Here is a 21,672-nt window from a genome sequence, read left to right as displayed (position 1 = left end):
TGTAGCCAGTTTAATAAAGCAAAAGGAGGAAAAAAGGAAGGCGGATTGATTAAAGATAACTACTTTTGGAAGGAATAAGCAAACATTTTTATTTGCAGAAGACAGTATCATAATATATATGGAATCCCAAGGAATCTGAGCATGCATGTGCACCAGCACATGCACACACACAAACTACTAGAATTAGTGAAGGAGGTTAGCAAGGTAGAATGATACAACATCAATATATGAAAGACAACTTTATTTCTAACTACTAGCAACAAACAATCCAAAGAGGAAATTAATTCCACCTAAAATAACATAAAAAGGATAAAATACTTAGTAACAAATTTAACAACAGAAGTATAAGATTTGTGCAATTAAAACTGAAGAACATGGCTGAGAGAAATTACAAAAATCTAAATAAATGGAGAGAAATCCATATTCACAAAATCAATGCTGTTAGGGTATTAATTCTCCCCAAACTGGCTTACAGTGTTAACTCAATCCCTATCAAAATCACAGACGGGTTTTTATTTTTATTTTTTATTTTTTGTAGAAACAGGCTGAGGACTCTGAAATGAAATGAAATGCAAAGGACTCTGAATAGCCAAAACAATTCTGAAAAAGAAGAAAGTCGAAAGACTGACTAACTATAAAGCAACATTAACATTAGTCAAGAAAGGCATATTGGTATAAAGATAGGCACATAGTTCAATAGATCAGAATTGAGTCCAAAAATAAATCTTACATCACTGGTCAATGGATTTGCAAGAAAAGTGTCCAAACAATTCAATGGGAAAAGTCCAAAAATAGACCTCTCCATATATGGACAAGTGATTTTTCAACAGAAGTACAAAAAGATAATTTACAAAATAGTCATTCTAACAAACAGTGGAGGAATATTTGGATATCCACAGCAAAAAGATGCATTCAGACCCTTACACAAATAAAGACCAATAACCCTCATACATAATAAACAAAAATTAACTCAAAATGTATTATACACCTAAACACAAGAGATAAACCACAAACTTCTAGAAGAAAATATAAGAGAAAATCTTTATGGCCATGGGCTATGCAAAAGGATCTTAGACATGATACTAACCGGACAAGACCAAAAAAATTGTTAAATCAGACTCTTAAAATTGAATGTTTTTGTGCTTCTTAAGGCACCACTAAGAAGCCACACACTGGGATAAAATATCTGCAAACTGTTAAACAACAAAACAAAACAACATATATCTCCAATACAGAACTCTTACAACAAAATATATTTAAAAAATAAACAATAGTAAGAAGTCAACAACCAAATTTTTAAAATAGACAATAAACTTGAACAAACATTTCACCAAAAAAGACGCACATGTCTAATAAGCAAATAAAAAGGTGCTCAAACTTCATCAGTAACTAGGGAAATGCAAATTAAAGCCACAAGATACTACTACATACCCACTAAAATGGCAATAATCAAAAGACAAAACATGAGTGTTAGTGAGGATGCAGAGAAACTAGAACCCTCAGACGTTGCTGATGGGAATGTGAAATGGCACAGCCACTTTAGAAAACAGTTTGGCAGTTTCTTAAAAATTTAGACACGTTTTAAAAAAAAAGTTTCATCCCAGTAAGGCCACTCCTAGGAATATTGTTATGGTAACTCTTAAAAATATGTAACAAACCTGCACGTTGTGCACATGTACCCTAAAATTTAAAGTATAATAATAAAATTTGTATATATATATATATATATATATATATATATATATATAGTCAAGAGAAATGAATATATGGCCATAGACATGACTTATACATGCTGTTACAGTTTGGATATTTGATCCCCCAAACCTCACACTGAAATCTGATCCCCAATGTTGGAGGTGGGGCCTAGCAGGAGGTGTTTGTGTTATGAGGGTAGATCCCTCATGAATGGCCTGGTGCAGTACTCACGATAAGGAATAAGTTCTCTATTAGTTTCCAAAAGAGCTGGCTATTCATGGCACCTCTCCCCCAACTGGCTTCTTCATTCTCTCCACATGATCTCTACTCACATCTGCTCCCATTTGCTTTCCACCATAAGGAGAAGCAATCTGAGGTCCTCACTAGAAGCAAATGCTGGCACCATGGTTCTTGTACACTCTGCAAAACCATGAGCCAAATAAACCTCTTTTCTTTATAAATTACCCAGCCTCAGGTGTTCCTTTAGAGCAACAAATATGAACTAAGACACATGCATATTCATGGTATTATCCAAAAAGCCAAAAGTTGAAAAGAGCCAAATATCCATTAACTGGTGAATGCATAAATAAAATGTTATATAACAATACAATGGATTATTATTTAACAATTAAAGAGAAACGAATTACTAACCCATCTTGCAGCCCGAATAAACCTCAAAAACATTATTCTAAGTAAAAGAAAACAGCAAAAGACTAGATGTTCTATGATTCCATTTACATGAAATGCTCAGAAAAGAGAAATTTTTAGACACAGGCAACAAATCAGTGGTTTCCTGGAGCTAGGGGAAAGGAATGAGAATTGTGTGCAAATGAATCCAGGGAAATTTTGGGAAGGATGGAAAAGTTCTAAAACTGATTGTGGTAATGATTGCACAACTCTATTAATTTACTTAAAAATCGTTGAATTGGGCAAAGGATATGAACAGACACTTTTCAAAAGACATTTATGCAGCCAACATGAAAAAAAGCTCATCCTCACTGGTCATTAGACAAATGCAAATTAAAACCACAATGAGATACAATCTCATGCCAGTTAAAATGGTGATTATTAAAAAGTCAGGAAACAACAGATGCTGGCAAGGCCATGGAGAAATAGGAATGCTTTTACACTGTTGGTGGGAATGTAAACTAGTTCAACCATTGTGGAAGACAGTGTGGCAATTCCTCAAGGATCTAGAACCAGAAACACCATTTGACCAGCAATCCCATTACTGGGTATGTACCCAAAGGAATATAAATCATTCTGCCATAAAGACACATGCAAACATATGTTTATTGCAGCACTATTCACAACAGCAAAGACTTGGAACCAACCCAAATGCCCATCACTGATAGACTGGATAAAGAAAATGTGGCACATATACACCATGGAATACTATGCAGCCATAAAAAAGAAATGAGTTCACGTCCTTTGCAGGGACATGGAGGAATCTGGAAGCCATCATTCTCAGCAGACTAACACAGGAACAGAAAACCAAACACCTCATGTTCTCACTCTAAGTGGGAGTTGAACAATGATAAGACATGGACACAGGGAGGGGAACATCACAAACCAGGGCCTGTCAGGGGGTGGGGGGCAACGGGAGGGAGAGCATTAGGACAAATACCTAATGTATGCAGGGCTTAAAACCTGGATGATGGGTTGATAGGTGTAGCAAACAACCATAGCACATGTACACCTATGTAACAGACCTGCACGTTCTGCACATGTATCCCAAAACTTAAAGTAAAATAAAATAAATCATTGAATTTTCCCATAAGACTGGGTGAATCTTATAGTATGTACAATATATCCTAATAAAGCTACTTAAACAAAATCAAGGAATGGCAGTATATGATCATTATTTAAAATATAAAGGTAAATGCCCACATAAGTCAGCGGCAGGAACTGTTGGTAGAAAAGGATTAAAACGGGTCATTATTTTACCAAAAAAAAATATTTGTACAGTTACTTAAAACTGTATATAAAATAACCTGTATACAAAGATGTATCACTTTTATAAATATTAAAATACTTTTAAAAATATTCTCTACAAGCTAAAAAAAGGTTTGGGAGTACAAATATATATGATAAAACTAAAATTATAGCTAGAGAATGAGCAAAAATTATCAAAATTCAACCTAATGGTTACCTATGGAGCAGGGAAATGGAAACATACCAGTGCTTCAGCGGTATTGATAATGTTCCATTTCTTAAATTGACCAGTGGGCTCACAGTTCATAGATGACTCATTACTATGCCTTTTAACTTGTGTTTCAGGTATTCTTTGGTATGCATTAAATATATCATAATTAAAAAGTGGGAGAAAGTACTATTTTGAAAATTGTCTTCAAAGCTACAAATAATGGCTCTGTAAAATATAATCTATAACAAATCACAGTTCACTTATAGATCATAAAATGTAAATGATAAAATCTAAGAGGGTCCAAAAAAAGTTAAAATTAATTACAGCTACCATTTATTCACCATCTATAATGCAAAACTTGCATACATTATCTCTAATCCTCCTTTCAACTCTACAAATATCCCTCATTTAAACCTAACAAACTGAGGCTCTGAGTTTTACTGCACGTGCTCAGAACCACACAGCTTTTTAAGTAGGGAAGCCAGGATCACTAAGCATTATGCAAATACTCTTTCTCAGTCTGTTTCTAATAGTTACTCAACAACATTCAACAATAATGCTGCCTTGTTAATAATTACCTAATATTTTGATGTATTTGCATAATGCCTAGTGATTTGTGGAAGTACAAAATTCAGGACCAAGTTGGGGTTTTTTTTTTGTTGTTTTTTTTTTTTTCTTTTTTTTGAGACAGGATCTCACTCTGTCTCCCAGGCTGGAGTGCAGTGGCACGATCTCGGCTCACTGCAACCTCTGCCTCCCGGGTTCAAGCGATTCTCCTGCCTCGAGCTGGGATTACAGAAACATGCCACCATACTCAGCTAATTTTTTGTATTTTTAGTAGAGATGGGGTTTCGCCATGTTGGCCAGGCTGTTCTCGAACGCCTGACCTCAAGTGATCCGCCAGCCTCTGCCTCCCAAAGTGCTGGGATTACAGGCATGAGCCACCATGCCCAGCCCCAAGTTACAATCTTTGTAAACTACATAAATAACAAAATGACAACTTCATGTTTAATCCTGATACCTAATAAACTTAACTTTTAAAAACACGTACATTTGAAACTTCGCTATATAATTTTCCTTCAGATTTTTACAATGAGATTACCTTATGGAGAACAAAGTCCTGTAAATATATCAATATAAGGAAATGCCAAAGATACATAATAGGAGGGTATATTAATGATTATAAATACTTTAGTTCAACTTTCCCCATAAAAACTATTCCTCTCAAGGCTGGGCGCAGTGGCTCACGTCTGTAATCCCAGCACTTTGGGGGGCCGAGGTGGGCAGAGGCTGAGGTGGGCGGATCACCTGAGGTCAGGAGTTCGAGACCAGCCTGACCAAAATGGTTAAACCCTGTCTCTACTAAAAATACAAAACTAGCCAGGCATGGTGGTGCATGACTGTAATCCCAGCTACCTGGGAGGCTGAGGCAGGAGAACTGCTTGAACCCAGGAGGCGGAGGTTGCAGTGAACCGAGACCAAGCCATTGCACTCCAGCCTGGGCAACAAGAGCAAAACTCCATCTCAAAAAAAAAAACCACAAAAAACAGTATTCCTCTCATTTCTACTCTGCACAGTGAAAACCAGATTATTAATATATTTGTATACACTCTAAAAGACTGAGATGCAGCTAAGAACTCAGCCAAGGGATCAATAATGCCAGAAGTAAAAATGTTCCACCGAACATTTGTATTTCAACTGCCAAAATGGGGGGGAAAAAAAAAGATACCAAGTGACTTCAGGAAATAAAAGGCAGAAAGCTGGCTTTTAGTCATTTATTTTGGCTACATAGGTCACAGAAGGTTTAAAATCCAAATTCCCTAGTCTCAGGTCACTTTTTTGAAAAGTTTCATAAAGATATCCTCACTCCTACCAGCCAGCATCATCACAGATCGGTAACATACTGGTAATGTGATGGAGGTCATTAGGCAGAGGTTAGATGTCAAAAAAAAAAAAAAAAACAGAAACAGCCTTGTGAGCCACGCTTAGATAATGAAGAAAATAACAGCAATAACTCAGATCATGCAAGAAATAAATATGTTCCTTTCATTCCTCTCCAACCCATCTCTACAGGAGAAGTTCTCCCCATTCCTTGGCAACCAATCTCCCATATTTCAACATATCCAAAGGTTCTTTTCTCCTTTCCCTTCTCCCATCATTTCTTCCCTTCACTCCTCCTCTCATCATTTCTTCTCTTTATGCCATTTCTAAGTAATAATTTACTTCTTCATTGTCTGATACATTTTCTCTCCAAATTCTAATGTTCTCCCATCTCCTGTTATCTTCTGTTTTTCCCTCATCTGTTTACAGATCTGGGTTTCTAACTCTGTGTGTGTGTGTGTGTGTGTTACACATTCTGGTTAACTAAAGAGATTTTAGGTTGCAATGGCAAAACATATTGAACACTTAAACATGGCCCTCTAATTTTCCTAATATATCCTTTAAATAACACACGCATATATCCTAGTAATGTTACCCCTTATTCACGAGAGTTGAAATGGTTTGTTATTCACAAATGAGTTTACTCAAATAAAAATCAGTTAAAAAACTATTAAATATATGAACCCATATAGGACTATCATTTCAATCAGTACTTCCCAATACTTTTTAAAGCAATAGTTCAACAAAGTACTCCAGAGAAAAATAATGGTTGCATGGTCAAGTCATAAAGCACAAATCATACTATGTACTTAAAGAGTGTAAGAAATCCTGAAATGAAGAAACCTGCTTAACCTTATTATCCAGCTGTTCCCAAATTTACTAAGCTTATGAGCTCTTTTTTCCCCCCCAGCACCTATTAATATCCCATAGAACATGCACTTAGGAAATGTTAACTGTAACCACTGATTAAAATATACTATGTAAAGCATTATACTTAACCTAGTAGCATAAATGGTTTTTAAAATGGTGCTGCCTTTGAAAAAACCTAAAATGGATTTATAAAGAAAATAATCCAAGTTGCGAGGTGCAAATGGTTCATTTTAAGTATTGCATGTATATTTACCTTACCTAGGTTAATTTAAAAATTAAAACTGTAAGCACCAATTGGGATTTTGATTTGGGAGGTGGGGTGGGCAAAGAGCAAAATTTTCCTTAAAGTATAACATATGGAAGAGAATATTTTACAAATATTAACTTCTAAGACTGTTATTTTTCCATCAATTTTCATGTTTGGTCTTTTATCAAATGGGAGAAAAAAATGGAATTTTATGACTTACAAAATCCAATGAATACACAGGCATGCTATATTGAACTTTCCCGAAGGTATGTTATACAACAATACAAGAATTTTTTAATCAAAATGCGTCAATTTTCCCTTTAACGTGTACTACGAATTATTTACTTCACAGGTTTTAAAGAGTGTATTTTAAAGTACACACATTTTACCTGAAAGCTCCATAAAGTGGTCTGTACCAACAGACAAATGAACAAGGAGTAAAAAGCAAGAACCACAGGATACTCAATCCAAAATCAACCGCTCTTGCAGAATCAACACAAAACCAAGCCAAGCATCCGAAGATATTTAGAAACAGTGTTACTGCATGGACTGTGGAATCAGAAAACAAAATAGAAAAAGAAAGGTTTACATTCAATTTATGAATTCATCCAACAAAAAATTGTAAATAAAAAAATACTTCCTAAGAGCAAATGTGTTCTACTCCATGTTTCCATTTATATTTTTCAAAACACTGTTGTATCTTACATATTTGATTTGAAAACAGAGTATACAAAGGAAAGCGAGTCTTAATACATGTACTGTTTGGCAAAAATTCTGTTGGCCCTCTCCTCCTCACAGGCAATGATGTAGCTAAACCAGAGGCACACTGCCTTAAGGGCTTCTTCCCGAAAAGGAAACATGTGACGTCTCTTGATCTGAAGCCCAAGAAGAAAAGCAGTGCCTGCCAGGAAAAGACCCAGGACTTAGGAGGAAAAACTATATCTTTACAGAATGGGGCTGCAGACTAAAAAGTGGACTAAAAATACTAATACAGTAGCAATTTCTAGTGACTGTATAAGGATTATTCATTCACCTTCATAGAGCTGTCCTTTTGTAAAATCCTGAAAAAAACTTGTGTTTTGGTAGAGGATTAAATTTATTAAGTCCCCTCCTGACACCCCCACACAACATGATGCATTTCAGCTACTGTGGCAGGCTTTTCTTTTGGTTAACACAAATAGATGTTGACAAATTCATCACATGCTGTTAATAACTGCTTTCCCTGACAGACCAAAAACAAAAAATCTGAGTAACATCTAACTATACCATGATCCTAAAGAACTACTTTGACCCATTGTAATTAGTAACTGTTTTAAAGGATTTTTAAAAATTTATTCACAGGCTGAATTTATTATAGTAAGTACATTCTTATATAAGCTAAAATGATGTTTAACGTAAATTATCAAATCAATAAAAATATGCCAACGAATCACTTGAATTAAAATTGACAAGTGGGAAAATCTATTGGCTAGTTTTTTAAATCTCAAACTTTAAGATTTCTTTACAAATCAAATAATAATTAACGAAACAGGATATACACACACATTCTGGGATGTCTAAATTTGCTCTTACCTAACCCACCAGATAAGTAAACAAGCTCTAGAGTTAAAAAAAAAAAAAAAAAAGAGCTCCAGATGAAGTCACTTAGGTTGTAGTCATCTAATATTAAGCCAATCACTTAACCTCTGTAAGCTTCAATTTTTCAGCCATAGAAATGCAGGAGCTTTTCCCACTTTAAAATCCCATTCAATTCTATCACAAAATAGACACTCTCACTCATTACTCTAGTCCCATTAGGATTTTTAACTCTCAGGTATGCTTGCTCATAATAAATTTACTCAAAACTCTTGGCCTCAAAATAAGGGTGGTTGTGTTAAGATCTTAAAAACAGAATTGAGCCGGGCGCGGTGGCTCACGCTTGTAATCCTAGCACTTTGGGAGGCCGAGGCAGGCGGATCACGAGGTCAGGAGATGGAGACCATGGTGAAACCCTGCCTCTACTAAAAATACAAAAAAATTAACCAGGCGTGGTGGCGGGTGCCTGTAGTCCCAGCTACTCGGAGAGGCTGAGGCAGGAGAATGGCATGAACCCGGGAGGCGGAGCTTGCAGTAAGCCAAGATTGCGCCACTGCACTCCAGCCTGGGCGACAGAGCGAGACTCCGTCTCAAAAAAAAAAAAAAAAAACAGAATTGAAAAGATTGTGAAACAGAAAATTATTACTCTGCAGCATTAAATAGCATCCAGCTGCCTTAAAAAGTTTTAGACCTTAAGAACATTCTAACTTAAATTTCAATTTTCAAATTAGGTTATTTCCTAATCCACTGAAAGAAAGATAAAATATATGTATAATTACGCTTTAAAGCTCATGAAAATTCTTCCAAGTATAGATGAAAATACAAAAATTAGCCAGGTGTGATAGCACATGCCTGTAGTCCCAGCTACTCAGGAGGCTGAGGCACAAGAATCACTTGAACCCGGGAGGCAGAGGTTGCAGTGAACCAAGATAGGGCCATTGCACTCCAGCCTAGGCGACAAAGCAAGACTGTCTCAAAATAAATACATAAATAAAATAAAATGCTAGGACAATTTCTGCCCATTTAAAAAAATAAACATATATAAAATATAAATGCATATATTATATTGATTAAATAAGAGTTGGTTAGCATGTACATATATGGAATCAGACATTTAATATTAAAAATATATACTACTGACACTGAGGATTCAGCAAAAGATATTAGATCAAGAATATCTCAAAAAATACTAATGAAGAGTTAAAAATAGACTATCCATTAGGAATCACTTCTCATACTCCAAAACAAGTTGACATACATGAAGAATGCTCCTAAAAGATTTTGGGGAAAATCATCTCATCCATTAAGGGAGGGGTGGGTAGTCTCATTAATCATAAAGTAAAAACAAGTAAATGTCCTCCATCAAGAATGTACCCTACAAATTATCCATTAACCCAGATGTTGTGCATGTGAGAACCCTCAATAGCTACCTCCCCTTCTGACAGGATATCAAAATGAGGCTGAGACTACTGTTTGGAATCAAAATGAAACAGAGAATAAGTGGGAGGTCTGTGCACACACAGTAAAACTGTCAACAGCTTGACATTTTGTTTCAGTATTCCATGAGTATACTCAAAGTGATGTGAGCATCAGAGCCCCAAACATATATTCTAATGTTCCGTTCAACAAAATGTCCTGTATTAATTAAGCACTTTCAATAATAAAAGTATCACAATTGAAAACAAAAAAGTAAGCTGTACTCAAAGCTATAAAAAGAATACTTAGTTTATGTAATAATTTTACGCCTTTTTAAAAATAGCTAAAACACCTACATTTAACAGAATTCTTTTAAATGGCCTTCCTCTGCATAAAATTAGTATGCATTATTTTCTCCAAGCAAATCATGCCTAGATAACATCTTTCAAGGAAAAAGAATCGTACAAAATTTTACCCATACGACAGAGAAGTTGTCTTTTCCTCAAAAGAATGCCAGTTCTCAATATACAGGTTTTTCTCAGCCAAGGACTTACATTGTCACATATAGTACAATTCTGAAGTACCTAAATATGGTATGTTTCACTCTGAAATCATGATTATTAAGCTTTATCTACAGAAAAAGAAGACTGGTTTGCTACACTATGCTTGAAATAAAAATGTGGATTTTGACAACAAAAATACAAATTCTAAGCAAAGATATAAATTGTTGTATACTCACACATCCACAAGTAGTACATAAGCTTTACTGTCTTCTGGAATTCTACAGGAATGTCTACAGAAAAATCCTGATAGAAACAAGGTCCGACAGGAAAATTGCTAGGAAGAGGTGGCCAATTATTTTTTCTACCTGTAAATTTTTTTAAAAAAAGAAAAGGTTATTTATAACAAACGTGATATTATTTTTTGTTTCATAATAAAGAAAAACTCTATTATTTTAATAAAAGTTCAGAAAAACTGTAGTACTATATCTCTATTCCTAGAACTTTGAAAGACAAGCTTTAGATTTTTAAAAAATTTTCTCAGAATATCATCACCTTGGAGCACATTACATGGTAAAATAATTTTCCAGTGTCATATCATATCATGTTTAGCACGAACCATTTATGTACAGAAAAAACAAGAAACAAAAAGAAGGCACATATCCAGTGCTTCTACCCTAAAACAGATTTATTTCACAGTCCAAAGAGTCTGGCTGGCATGAAAAGGCCATCCAGTTTTTAAACTTCAATTTTCTCCTCAGCATCTTAAATCTTCAAATATAATTCTGTTATAATTCCTATCTCATGTGGAGAAAGACCAGCTTCTAATTTTTTCAAGTTTTCTATTAAGTCCAAGATTAAACCAATACCAAAGAATCAAATTTAGAATACTCAAAATCTGGGAAAAAATAATATCCAAAAGATTACATGTACGAAAACCCTACAACAAAGAAAACATGAAATAGTCATGATAAGGAAGCTGAGGAATTATAGAACCTTTAAAAACGCAGAGAAAAACAAATTCAAACTGTAAAGGGAAAAAAAATGTGTTTATATAAAGAAACCAGATTAAAAATAAGCCTTGAGAAATGGTGGGGGAAATAAAAAATTAAAATAAAGAAGTCAAAACACGAAAATAGAGAGTAAAAACAGCACCTAAGGCCATTTCCCAATTTTAGATGTTATATCTCACAGTTTTTAAAAATTCAATTTTACCTACTTTTTCCAGACCAGGGTAATTTTTATAGAAAGAACAATAACCTATTTCTGATTCTCCCCAATGAGTCTCCTGTGTTCCATTTATCATACTATTCAAATTTCATATAGTTCATTTCTCATACCAATCTCATACTATTTGAGAAGCGGCAGTGAATAGTCACAAAGAAGAGAGGCTCTGGAACCAGAAATGGCTAGCCACTTACTGGCAAGGTCGCCTTGGGCAACTTACTCTCTCCTCCGAGCCTTAGTTTCCATATCTGTAAAATGAGAATAAAAACTCTATCACCCCTCACAGGATTGTATTGACGATTTAAATATGAGTTCAGAGGGGAAAAGTACTAAAATGTGCTAACATACTGCAGTCTAATTGTTAATTTCCTACTCTTTGTTACTGTCTTTACTAACATATCTCTCATAGAAATAGTTTGTATTTGCCAGTGCTAAAGAAATAGGATGGATTTTAGTTACAGGTACTTCAGAAACATTGATCCCAGTTCAACTTTTAGTTTCTCCTTCTATAGATGTTATGCTGCAAGCAAGAAAATGACCCAGGATAAACGTGTTCTCATGAGGCCCTAGACTTACACATTCTAAGATAAAAAGAAATAGTTCTATATATTGTTATTGTTCTAGCTTTGCATTGTATCACTATCCCAGACATCCTAACAATGACTTATCTAGCTCTTTTATCTCTTCTTACTCAGAGACTGCTAGCTTTCCCTAAGAGACTCCTTTGAAGTGCTTTGGCAGGCACACACTGAATAGAATTCACTGCAAACAATTCACCACTTATTTCTTTGGCATCAAATGAATACCTTAGGCTTCCAATTTTTCTAACATGATTTGACAAAATACTTGTGAGGACTGGGGCAGATAATCTGAAATTGACCTGAATAAATCAGGTAAAAGTCAAATGTAGGGTACATGCAAATGTACTCATAAAGATTCCACAGAACCAAGGAGGGCCTAACTGAAGAATCAAAGGCTCCTGGCCTCAGAGTGAGCAAAAATTATCATATTCACATTCATTTTCTGTGTGATGAGGCTAACACTGTTCTAATCTATCAACAAAAGACTACGCAAATCAGCCAAGATTAGAAGGCTACAGAGTATCAAACAGGCAATCTGCTGTGTCTGATATCTCCTTGTTAGAACAGGAATACGGTAGGGTTTTATCCACAGGCCAAATGACCTAGGAGCTAGTACAGACATAATGTAAAGTGTTTAAAAGTTATTTTTATTTCAGACTTCTTTGGATACTACCATGTTGACTGAGGCTTTGCATTTCTCGTTCCCGACGATCTAATTCTGCGGCTTTTCTTTCTAGTTCTTCCTGGCGCTTAAGAAGTTCAGCTTGGGCCAATGCATGTTCCTAAATAAAAAATATCAATATGTGAATAGACTGTCAGAAGGATAAAATACTTTAACATTTATATGCTAACTCCTACTTCTCTACTATGAGAGAAACCTAATTCAAACATACTTCCAAAGTACAGGAATTTACTGAAGATCATAGTTACAGAAAATGTTATGGGGATATTTGGTCTATTTGGTCTTTGGGTTCTGAAAACCCTCAGTGGGAATGTTGGGTCCATTAGGAGAGGAAAACTTCTCTTAGTAAAAGTAGTCAGAATCCTTAGGTAATCTGGAAAATGAAATTAAGATGACCTCTATGCCTAAATGAGTGAAGAACAGAGGCAATGGGAACAGTTGAGGAAAATGAACAATAGAAAAAAGGGCAACTGAACTGGCTCCTATAAATCAGATTAAATGATATACAAGGCCACCAACACAAGAATATTTTCTAATATCTTAAATTTTATAGGAGAATGAGGTCAAAGGATGTGATTAAGAAATTCTTTATAACTCAATTTGCCCTTACATGTTATCAGGCATCTTATTAATCTCCTTTCTTCTCAGATTTTTGCCATCTTCTACCTCCTAACACTATCTGTTACTTTACCGTTATAACACTCTCCCAATAATATCTATTATTCCATCATTTTTACCTTAATGGTAGTGTGCATTAAAAAGTGAGACCAAAGGCAATAAAACTTTATCCACCAAGATGATACACAAATTCAATAATTCCTAATAATAGAATAAAGCAAATGGTATAAGCTGACAAAAGGAGGAATGAGTATTTGAAGGGTGACAAGACAGCAAATCCAGACTTGAAAGTGAGTTAAAAATTAAGCAACAGAAATGTAACCATATAAAGACTTATTTTGCTCTGAAAGCAAATGTTATTGATATTATAATGGCCAATATAAATTTATACAACTAACATGAACTAACCTTTGCAATCTGTGTATAAGCTGGATGTTCCTCTGTTGGTTTCATTATTGCTGGTTGTGTATTGGGTACATTAGGCATCTTCACACTGCCTGGTGGAGGCTAGGAGGATTAAGAGAAGGAAAATTATGTAACACAGAGACCCACCTTTAACTTCTTTCAAAAAGTGTAACACCAATAAAATGAAAAATCCCAAAATCTGCATCTCTTCATTCCCTGCTCTCTCATAGTCAAGTGTGTGGCAAAGAGGTGCTTAAATTCTCCATCTCCATTTTCTCCAACTCATTCATTCTTCAACTCTACAATCGGACTGCTACTTTTAACACTACATGACAAACACTCTCTTCCACGATACCATGTTAATAGAGGCCAGACACGGTGGCTCACACCTGTAATCCCAGCACTTTGGGAGGCCAAGGCGTGTAGATCACCTAAGTCAGGAGTTCAAGACCAGCCTGGCCAATATGGTGAAACCCCGTCTCTACTAAAAATACAAAAATTAACCGGGTGTGGTGGCGAGCACCTGTAATCCCAGTTACTCAGGCGGCTGAGGCAAGAGAATCACTTGAACCCGGGAGGTGGAGGCTGCGGTGAGCCAAGATTGCACCACTGTACTCCAGCCTGGGCAACAGAGCAAGACTCTATCTCAAAAAAAAAAAAAAAAAAAAAGAACTTTTGAGTTTTTTTTAACTGTAAAATACAGATAGAACCAGACAAAAGAACTACACCAAGGTTTACTGCCAACTCTTCCCTCTTGAGAAAGCTACATGCCAATGCTCTGAAGAGTACATAGGAAAGTTCTTGGTAGAACCCCACTAGATTTAAAAGAGTAAAAGGGAAGGCCTAAGGAGAGAGACAATAAATTATCCAACTTCCACTTTGCCAGTGAGGATCAGCAGTGTCTGAAAGCTGCAAGATCAGGAAGTAGACATCTACAAGTCCATCAATGGGGGATTGGTTAAATTACTGTATATACATACAATGCAGCCATGAGAATAAATTAGCTATAGAAGCATGTCTTTTAAAATAATAAAATAAGGCAAGCTGGCCAGGCGCAGTGTCCTATGCTTGTGGTCCCCGTACTTTGGGAGGCCGAGGCAAGTGGATCACAAGGTCAAGAGTTCGAGACCAGCCTGGCCAATATGGTGAAACTCCATCTCTCCTAAAAATACAAAAATTAGCCAGGTATGGCGGCGGGCGCCTGCAGTCCCAGCTACTCGGGAGGCTGAGGCAGAAGAATCGCTTGAACCCGGGAGGTGGAGGTTGCAGTGAGCTGAGATCACATCACTGCACTCCAGCCTGGGAGACAGAGCAAGACTCCATCTCAAAAAGTAATAATAATAATAATAAAATAAAAATTAAAAAATAAAGCAAGCTACAGAACAGTCTGCATATGACCTTTTCAATAGACACAGATTTATACATGCCCCCATAAAATATCTGGGAAGTCTCAGCCAACTGATATCAGAGGGACTTGCACCTGTTGTTTTATATGCTTCTGTATTATCTGCTTCCCTCGACACATGCACGAAATACTACTTTAATAAAAATATATTTTTAAAGTACTCTTTAGAATGACCATAAGAAAAAAGAAAAAACAAGGATGGGAACATGAAAAGAACAGTAGAAGCAAAAACAGTAACAGAAAAGAAAAGAAGAAAGGAAAGAAAGAAAGAGAAGAGGGAGGGAAGGGGGAGGTCATGAATAAGAAAAATATAGAAAAGAAAGAAGCTGCACAAGGAAGTTCAAGGATCCTAAGAACTATTAAAACCAGAAGACACCACCAATATATAGCAGGATTTTACTCTGACACAGCTAACAGCAGCCCTGAAAAGGAAGCCACGCATAACCAAAGATGTAACTGTAGTTCAGCTGATTCTAAAATGCATATACAAAAGGCAAGAACTGGCTGGGTGCAGAAGCTCACACTTGTAATCCCAGCACTTTGGGAGGCCAAGGTGGGCGGATCGCTTGAGCTCAGGAGTTCGAGACCACCCAGGGCAACATGGTGAAACCTCGTCTCTACTAAAATACAAAAAATTAGACAGGCATGGTGGTGTGCACCTGTAGTCCCAGCTACTGGGGAGGATGAAGCATGAGAATTGCTTGAGCCTGGGAGGCAGAGGTTGCAGTGAGCCCAGATTACGCCACTGCACTCCAACTTGGGCTACAGAGTGAGAGTCCATCTCAAAAAACTTGGGCTACAGAGTGAGAGTCCATCTCAAAAAAAAAAAAAAAAGCAAGAACCAAAAACAGGTCAAACAATTTTGAAGAAAAACAAAGTAGGAAGACCTATGATATCAAGGCTTATTATAGAACCATAGTAATTAAGAGTGTAATACAGATGCAAGGACAGAGAAATGTACCAATAAACAAAACAGACACAGAAACAAACCCACACAAATGCAGAAACTTGATATCTAACAGAGGTGTCACTACAAAACAATGAAGAAACAATGTGTTAATCAATAAACAGTGCCTGGATAACTGGTAACTCATATAGGAAAAAAAAAAACAGATTTCTTACTTCATATCATATACAAAAATGAATTCGAGGTAAATTAATGATCTAAAACTGAAAAAGCAAAACTTAAACACTTTCAGGGAAAAATACGTGTGAATATTTTTATGAATATTTCTTGAGCTTCTAGAATGTGAACTCTAGAAATACTGTGTGTTTCGTTTATGACCTATCCCAAGTACCCAAAATAGTCCCTGAAACAGTAGATGCTCAGTAAGTATCTGTCAAATTAAGAATGGAAAACACACACACCATATAAAATTGATGAATTTAATTACATTGAAATTTACAAAAAGTAAAAAGTCAAATCATGGACTAGGAAAAGATAGTTGTAATGCATATAACAGAAAATTGCTACCCAGAATATATAAAGAATTGTTACAAATCCATGGAAATACAAACTAATTGAAAAACTCGCAAAAGATCTGAACAAGCAATAGAAAGAGGTCAATAAACATGTGAAAAGAGGTGTAACAGCACTAGTAATCAAGAAATGCAAAAACAATCATATATCATTTCAAAACCATGAGATAGAAAAACAAACTCTGACAATACCAAAATTGGGATTTACACATATACACAATGGTGGTGCATATGAAAATTAAAGCATTGATCAAGATAGCATTTCAAGTCAATGGAAATAGAAAGGGTTGTCAGTAAATGCTGTTGGGAGAATTATTTAAATTGGGGGAGGAAAAACAAAATCCCTGTTTCTCAACAGAATTCCAAATGGATTAAAAATTGAATGTTAAAAAAAAACAAAACGAGACAAAAAACAACTATAAAGACACTAAAATACACTCTATAGACTATAGGGCGTTATCTGCTCTTGGCGTGAAGAAAAGTCATTCTAAACATTCACAAAAGCTCATGAGGGGAAAGAAATCATAATGAAAAGGTAATATATTTGACCACATAAAAATTTAGAAATTTGATGATATAAAGTATTCATAATCAAGATTAGATGGCAAAATCTAAATAATAAGCGACATATACAACAATTAGTTAATACATTTCACTAGGTACAAATCAATACAAAATTATCAGATAAACATGTTACTGAAAAAAACTGCATTTTAAAAAACTCTAAACAGGCAGCTTATAAAATACAAAAGAAAAACAAACATACAAAAAACTTCAACCTCATTAGTAATCAAAGAAACGCACATTTTACCTAATTATTTTTAAAATGATTATCATAGGATTACCACATTTTGTGAAAAATGTGGTAAAACAGATACTCTCACACACTGAAAAGTGGGATTATACACTAGTACATGTAGCAATCCTGGAGCACAATTTGGCATTATGTTTCAAGAGCCATAGAAGTATTTACACCCTATGTACTACGAATATCTGGTCTTTAAAAATGTCCTATGGAAATAATCCAAGATATTTGCAAATGTGTGTATGCCAAGAATGCTCACTACAGCTTTATTTACAAAAGCAAAACCCCAAATGTCCAACACAACAGAGGAAATGGTTAAACTGATACAGCTATAGGAGAGTATATAATACAGCTATTTAAAAGTTCTAAAAGAGTATGTAATAAGACGAGGAAGCCTGGACAAATAAGTGATTAAAAAAAGTTATGAAACAAAGCTGTATATACAATATAACACAAACTTCCTGTTTTAAAATAAGATGAAAATATATCAAAATGTTAATAGGGATTATTTCTGGGATTAAGAGCATTTTCTTGTATTTTTAAAATCTCCATTATAATCTTTTGTCACTAAAATAATCACAAATTCTCTTTTCCAAATGCTTGTTCCCCCATACCCAGTATCTCTTATTAATGGGCAGAAAAACTAAGGCTAATCAATCCTAACTTCTCCAATTAGAAAAGTATGGTCCTTTAAATGTAAAACTCAAAACTACAAAAACTGTAGAAGAAAACCTAGGCAATACCATTCAGGGTATAGGCATGGGCAAAGATTTCATGACAAAAACTACACAAGCAATTGCAACAAAAGCAAAAATTGACAAATGAGACCTAATTAAACTAAAGAGCTTCTGCACAGCAAAACAAACTATCAGCAGAGTGAACAGACAACCTACAAAATGGGAGAAAATTTTTGCAATCTATCCATCTGACAAAAGTCTAATAACCAGTCTATAAGGAACTTAAACTAATTTACAAGAAAAAAATGCCATTAAAAAGCAGGCAAAGGACATGAACAGACACTTGTCAAAAGAAGACATTCATGGGGCCAACAGATGAAAAAAAAGCTCAACATCACTGATCATTAGAAAAATGCAAATCAAAACCACAATGAGATACCGTCTCACACCAGTCAGAATGGTAACTATTAAAAAGTCAGAAAACAACAGATGCTGGAGAGGTCATGGAGAAAAAGTAACGCTTTTATACTGCTGGTGGGAGTGTAAATTAGTTCAACCACTGTGGAAGACAGTGTGGTGGTTCCTCAAAGATCTACAGGCAGAAATAAGATTTGACCCAGCAATCCCATTACTGTGTATATACCCAAAGGAATATAAATCATTCTACTACAAAGACACATGCACACCTATGTTTACTGCAGCACTATTCACAATAGCAAAGGCATGGAATCAACCTAAATGCCCATCAATCATAGATTAGATAAAGAAAATGTGCTACATATACACCATGGAATACCATGCAGCCATAAAAAGGAATGCGATGATGTCCTTAGCAGGGATACGGATGAAGCTGGAAGCCAGCATCCTCAGCAAACTAATGCAGGAACAGAAAACCAAACAGCATGTTCTCACTCGTAAGTGGGAACAGAACATTGAGAACACATGACACATGGTGGGGAACAACACACACTGGGGCCTGTCGGGAGATGGGGATGGGGATCAGGGGTGGGCAAAGGGAGAGCATCAGGAAGAATAGTTAGTGAATGCTGGGTTTAATCTGTGGGTTGATCTGTGCAACAAACCACCATGGCACACGTTTGCCTAAGTAACAAACCTGCACATCCTGCACATGTCCCCAGAACTTAAAAAGTTGAAAAAGGCCGGGCGCGGTGGCTCACGCCTGTAATCCCAGCACTTTGGGAGGCCGAAGTGGGCGGATCATGAGGTCAGGAGATCGAGACCATCCTGACTAACATGGTGAAACTCCGTCTCTACTAAAAAAATACAAAAAATTAGCCGGGCGCGGTGGCAGGCGCCTGTAGTCCCAGCTACTCAGGAGGCTGAGGCAGGAAAATGGCGTGAACCCGGAAGGTGGAGCTTGCAGTGAGCCGAGATAGCGCCACTGCACTCCGGCCCGGGCAAAAGAGCGAGATTCTGTCTCAAAAAAAAAAAAAAAAAGTTGAAAAAAAAAAAAAAAGAAAAGAAAAAGAGTTCCTGGCACCTTAAGGGAGATAACAATTCTTACATATATTGTCCCAAGTCCACATGGCATTTAGAATTGCTATCTTGATCAGTAATGAAGATCTTCCCCTAGCAAAAAAACAAAAGCATGGCTCCAGAGTCCTGTCTTCTTGGTGTAATAAGCAGCAACAATAAAACAATGACCAAATACTAATAAAATGTCTGGGAAAGTTAGCCTGGCAGCAGCATATTTCAGTAAAAACACAGAAAAAATTACCCAAGAATGTACCCAGCTGGAACCTTGCTATAAATGCTGTATTACTTTAAATAACCAAAGAAGTATTAAGTACAATAAACTAGTAGATAAGGATGAAGGTAGGGTTAGAGCTAGTAATGCGATATATTTAAGGCCATAGTTGCTTGTGGTATAGCAATGATGAGAAATGTTGGAGAGCCACAAATCTCTAATAGCACTGATACAAATCTAATAGCTATTATCCTGATAATTTCTTCATATCTGTAGATGTTAAAGACCCAGTATTTTCTTCAGCTACAACATACTGGATCAGCCAACTCAAGCCAAGTATAATTCTGGAGGACAACCTCTTTTCATCACTACTAAATACCTATTGTGATGATGGTTCCTAGTTCATTTCCAACTTTTCACTTTGGCACAAATGAGCGTGTATGTGTGTGTGTGTGTGTGTGTGTCTCTATATGTGTCTCTGTCTCTATCTATCTATCTATCTATATATATATAAAACAAGCCACTCAAGACTTTCATTTCTTAAAACACAGCAGATCACCCATATGTAGAGATCCCCCTCTAGTACATAATATCTAAAATACTGGACCAAATTTTATTTAAATAACACTGTAAATACACAACTAATGCAACAAGAAATCCTGGGAGGCAAGAAAGCAGGAACTACTAAATCCAAAGACAGAACAGCCTTGATACCAAACCATTCACCAAATTACTAGTGATCCATCTGCACTAGTAAACTAGAGACAAAGCTTTGGAGCTGGTACAAGGATGGTAAGAGATTGATAAGATCCCTGCATAAAGCCAGGAGTCTCCAAAAAACGACAGTTTCAGTGGATAAGTAAGAAAAAAGCAGTTTCACAGAAAAAAAAAAAAAAAAAAATGATGGGAATACCTCCATGTCTTGTCCTTAATTCTGGATGTAGAAGGGAGAAAAAAGGGAAACCTTCCCTGAGAATTCCCAGTCATAAACCTACCAGTGGCCGGGCATAGTAGCTCACATCTGTAATCTCAGCACTTTGGGAGGCTGAGGTGGGAGGATCACTCAAGGCCAGAAGATTGAGACCAGCCTGGGCAATATAGTGAGACCTCAGCTCTACACCAAAATTTAAAAATTTACCAAGCATGGTGGCACATGCCTGGAGTCCCAGCTACTTAGGAGGCTGAGGCAGGAGGATAGCTTGAGCCCAGGAGGCAGAGGTTGTAATGAGCCGAGATCACGCCACTACACTCCAGCCTAGGCAACAGAGCAAGATCCTGTCTCCAAAAAAAAACAAAATATAACAAAAAACAAAAACTTACCAACTTGCAGACTTAAGGTCAGAATTCCACTACCCACATAGACAAGATAATCCAACCTCTAATTTTCATTGAAAAGGATCTCAGGCTGGTAGTGGCCTCAGGCATTTGGCAAAAGTAGAGGAACAAACATTAAAACCAGGTGATATGGGTTTGGCTGTGTCCCCACCCAAATCTCATCTTGAATTGTAGCTCCCATAATTCCCACGTGTGATGGGAGGGGCCTGATGGGAGGTAATTGAATCATGGGGGTGGGTCTTTCCTATGCTGTTCTCTTGACAGTGAATAAATCTCATGATATCTGATGGTTTTATAAAGGGGAGTTCCCCTACACATGCTCTCTTGCCTGCCACCAGTTAACACGTGCCTTTGCTTGTCCTTCACCTCCCACCATGATTGTGAGGCCTCCTCGGCCATGTGGAACTGCAAGTCCATTAA

The 21,672-nt window shown here is 36.3% G+C and overlaps 1 protein-coding gene across 2 annotated transcripts in view; it reads right to left on the bottom strand.

Moving 5' to 3' along the window:
- Positions 1 to 21,672, bottom strand: part of SCAMP1 (secretory carrier membrane protein 1) — a 123,062-nt gene that overhangs the window by 42,595 nt on the left and 58,795 nt on the right. For both annotated transcript variants that reach the window (XM_055299192.2, XM_055299193.2), the window contains 4 exons: positions 13,847 to 13,945; positions 12,812 to 12,920; positions 10,570 to 10,698; positions 7,229 to 7,388 (listed from right to left, as the gene is read on the bottom strand). In XM_055299192.2, coding sequence (XP_055155167.1) covers positions 7,229 to 7,388; positions 10,570 to 10,698; positions 12,812 to 12,920; positions 13,847 to 13,945 — 497 coding nt within the window. The remainder of the gene's footprint in view (positions 1 to 7,228; positions 7,389 to 10,569; positions 10,699 to 12,811; positions 12,921 to 13,846; positions 13,946 to 21,672) is intronic.

This window comes from Symphalangus syndactylus, chromosome 11 (genome assembly GCF_028878055.3).
Source record: "Symphalangus syndactylus isolate Jambi chromosome 11, NHGRI_mSymSyn1-v2.1_pri, whole genome shotgun sequence".
Taxonomy (NCBI): Eukaryota; Metazoa; Chordata; class Mammalia; order Primates; family Hylobatidae; genus Symphalangus; species Symphalangus syndactylus.
The sequence above is the reverse complement of the archived record's forward strand: the minus strand, read 5'-3'. Positions and strand labels throughout refer to the sequence as shown.